The sequence below is a fragment of the Hipposideros armiger genome, unplaced genomic scaffold, assembly GCF_001890085.2.
Source record: "Hipposideros armiger isolate ML-2016 unplaced genomic scaffold, ASM189008v1 scaffold_45, whole genome shotgun sequence".
Taxonomy (NCBI): Eukaryota; Metazoa; Chordata; class Mammalia; order Chiroptera; family Hipposideridae; genus Hipposideros; species Hipposideros armiger.
In genome coordinates, this window is record NW_017731395.1 from 5,215,748 (window position 1) to 5,219,160 (window position 3,413).

A 3,413-nucleotide genomic window follows, 5' to 3' on the forward strand; every position below is an offset into this window, starting at 1 on the left:
GTTAGGAGCTGGGCTACAATTCTTCGTTCCATATCTTTTGAAGCAACTTCTCTTTTGGGGGTTATAGCATCAATTTCATCAATAAAAAGGATACAGGGTGCATTTGACTAGAAATAAGAATATCACAAAGACAATCATAAATATAGTCTCTACACTGCAGCGTAATTAAGTGTACACATTTTTTTAAATCTTAGAGGATTTTTATTTGACTTAAGAGAAACAGCATGCTTAAAATAGATTGCATATAGGATAACACACTTATAGTCTCATCAATCCATGTTTTATGAAGATGTATCTACTGAAATTCTTTTGTAAAATAGGCATATTTACTATCCTATGAAATATAAATATTTAACAATGACCTGGAAAACTGAATGAGAAAAAGAGAAAGAAAAGAGTAAGTGGTAATCATCAGAATTAACACTAAAGCAAGCACACAGTTTTCAACACAAAAACCATTTGCTTTGACAGGACCTTTTTGTCCTCTGATGCACGTGCCTCAGTGCACTCACTTTCACATGGGAACAGGGGATCTGGGAAAAGGGGTGTTAGACCATACGTATGTTGAGCATGTACTGTCAGGCATCTCCCCAGCTCAGCATGGGTTCAGGGAGAGATGTAAACACAGAACTACAACCTAAAGATGCCATTTGTCTCTTTTATCTTCATTCATCATTGTGATTACCATAAACACAAACTTTACTACTCATTTACTCGCTCACTTTGGATAAGGGGTTAACACCTAAAAGAGTTTAGCTTCGCTTTGTTCAGTACCCTCTCCACCTTTTCTCTGCACCTTCCTTGTATCGTCCACACCTTTCTCAATGTCAGTCTACACATCAAACCAAGTAGACAGCTTCTATATTCTTGCTATTTTAAAAATTATTTCCTCAATTACTGCTAAAATACAGTTTCTCTTCTAATTTCTTACCAGCTTCTAGCAGTTGCACTGGCCATTTTCACAAGCCCCTATATATTCTGGGTACAATAATGACATAAAATTAAACTTTCCACCATTTTTAGTTTTAACCATTATGATCTAGTTACTGCTCAAGTGGGCATAACGTGTGCACAGCTGATACTTACAGGGTCTTTATTGTGTGCTAGGTACTACACTAAAAGTTCTAGAAGAGCCCTTTCATTTAATACTTTCAACAATCCCATGACATTTGAGCAGTATTATTAACCTGGTTTACTAGTAAGGAAACTAGGGGTTAGATTGGTTAATCTCTTGTCCACATTCCACAATTAGTACGTGGTGGCAGAAGAATTTAAACCTACGCTTCTGACTAAAAAGTACAGACATTTAACCTTTACACTATATTGAAGAAAAAACTTTAATTGGACACAAATGTCATCTTCCTCAGAAGTTCTTAACACATGCAAATTTTAATAACATAAATTCCAATTAGGATAAAATACAATCTGTAGTTTCTCTGGTGACAGAATTTTCTTTTCACAGCTTCAATTATCCAAATAGAGAAGACTTTATCCAGGCATTTGTATGGTTGCTTTTACAATGTGATAATCCTTATGTTAACAATTTTCATACTGCTTATAAGTTGTGTGGTCAAAGCTGAGTTGTGGAAAGTAAAAGTGAAAGAAATTATCACAAGGATAATCTATTTTCAACATATGACGACCCGGTATGACAGCCTAGAGCAGCGGTTCTCAACCTTTCACAGGGGTTGAAAACACGTATTTTCGATGGTCTTAGGAACCGAGACACGGCTCCTCTATCCGTCTCCAGGCCCACATGCAGATACGCCCACATGCAGATACGCCCACATACGAGTACCCGGCAACCCCTGTGAAAGGGTCGTTCGACCCCCAAAGGGGTTGCGACCCACAGGTTGAGAACCGCTGGCCTAGAGCTTCTCACCGATTATATTTATGTTTGGTTTCAGATTCAACAGGTTATTTTACCCAACCCTCTGTATCAGCAAATCTACTTTAAATATTTAGCTGTGTCATCGGTAGCAAATCACCATGTTTAGAAAAGAATGGCCAGTGGATGGATTAACAAATACTGGCTTTAGAAAAAACAGGATCTTCAATATAACCTATGCACACGATTGGACAACCTGACATTAGTCATTAGCAGGCTCACCACAGCTTGTTCAAACAGTTCTCTCAGCTTCTGTTCCGATTCTCCAGATACTCCAGATACAATTTCTGTAGCAGCTACTTTCAGAATTGGAAGGTCAAGTTCCTAGGCACAGATATATAAAAGAATGACCAAATTTTCAAATGACAACTTCCCTCCTTTTTCCTTATTCAATCTCTCTCTCAGAATTACGTTTTTAAAATGACTAACTTCCTGAAGAATGTCATCTTTTTGTGTTGGTCCAATGAAAACTATTATTTTAAAAAATCTATGGTTTTATTCAAACACATTGCCTCGATACCTTCTGTTTTTACTTTACAGATGTCACTGTAAAACTCTGATCATCTCTTCTGAATAACAGATCTTGAATCTCAAGAAATACGTTTCCCGCTACTTAGAGCTGAGCCAAAATGATTTTATCTGTTATTTATCTGCTGGTGCGGAAATAGCAGGGGTTGTGACACAGCTGTCTCCCACACATTCTACTAGAATTTCTCCACCTCTGAACCCAGGTAAGCAGCCAGTTCCTAGTCAGAAGGGGCAGGATCTTTAAATAAAGGAGGAGAAACTACTGCTGTCCCACCCATTCGAATGGTGACAAGCCTGCCTATATCCTACTCATTCTTCTGGCCATCTTGAAATTTCACGTCCGCAACCGTATTTTCTTTGACCCCCAACTTTTAACACAGCAACCACACAGCACTTCTGCACTTCTTCTGTCTCCCGTTTGTTACAATTATAACTATGTAGGTATTTATTTGTATAAATGACTGTTTAATGTCTGTCTCTCATATTAGTCTGGAAAACTACTTAAAGATGTTGCAAAAACTGGGTTTGTTGTACTTATCACTATATTTTGATGTCTGGCACATAGCAGTCACACAATAGATTTATTCAACAAATGAATAAATGAAGCAAATCCATCAAGTTCTCCTAGAAAAATTATTTTCTTTCATACAGCACTAATCTATTAGTGATCAGTATAGTATGCTGTTCTTCAAATTGAAGTTACTTGGACATTTTGCAATTTACTACCCAATACAGTTTCTGAAAAATCTGATGGGAGTAAATAAGTAAATAAGGTTGCTAACATTTTATTTTGCTAAGTAAGTACCTATTATCACCATTTTAGAAAGGATATTTTAACACCAAAAAGTATAAGAACATGGCTATGAATGAAAATTTTTAATAAATTTAGCTCTATGAAAAACAAGACAATCCTTAATTTTCTTACTTCACTACTCTTGAGAACCACTGGCTTAAAGGGAAAGAGAAGTAACTACAATGTAAACCACGTGTTAAGAAA

At 36.6% G+C, this 3,413-nt stretch overlaps 1 protein-coding gene across 1 annotated transcript in view; it reads right to left on the reverse strand.

Moving 5' to 3' along the window:
* NVL (nuclear VCP like) overlaps positions 1-3,413 on the reverse strand; it is a 70,622-nt gene that overhangs the window by 53,010 nt on the left and 14,199 nt on the right. Inside the window, exons 8-10 of the mRNA XM_019639598.1 lie at positions 2,300-2,358; positions 2,111-2,212; positions 1-107 (exon numbers count right to left, since the gene is read on the reverse strand). The exon at positions 1-107 is cut by the window's left edge and continues 2 nt beyond it. Coding sequence (XP_019495143.1) covers positions 1-107; positions 2,111-2,212; positions 2,300-2,358 — 268 coding nt within the window. The remainder of the gene's footprint in view (positions 108-2,110; positions 2,213-2,299; positions 2,359-3,413) is intronic.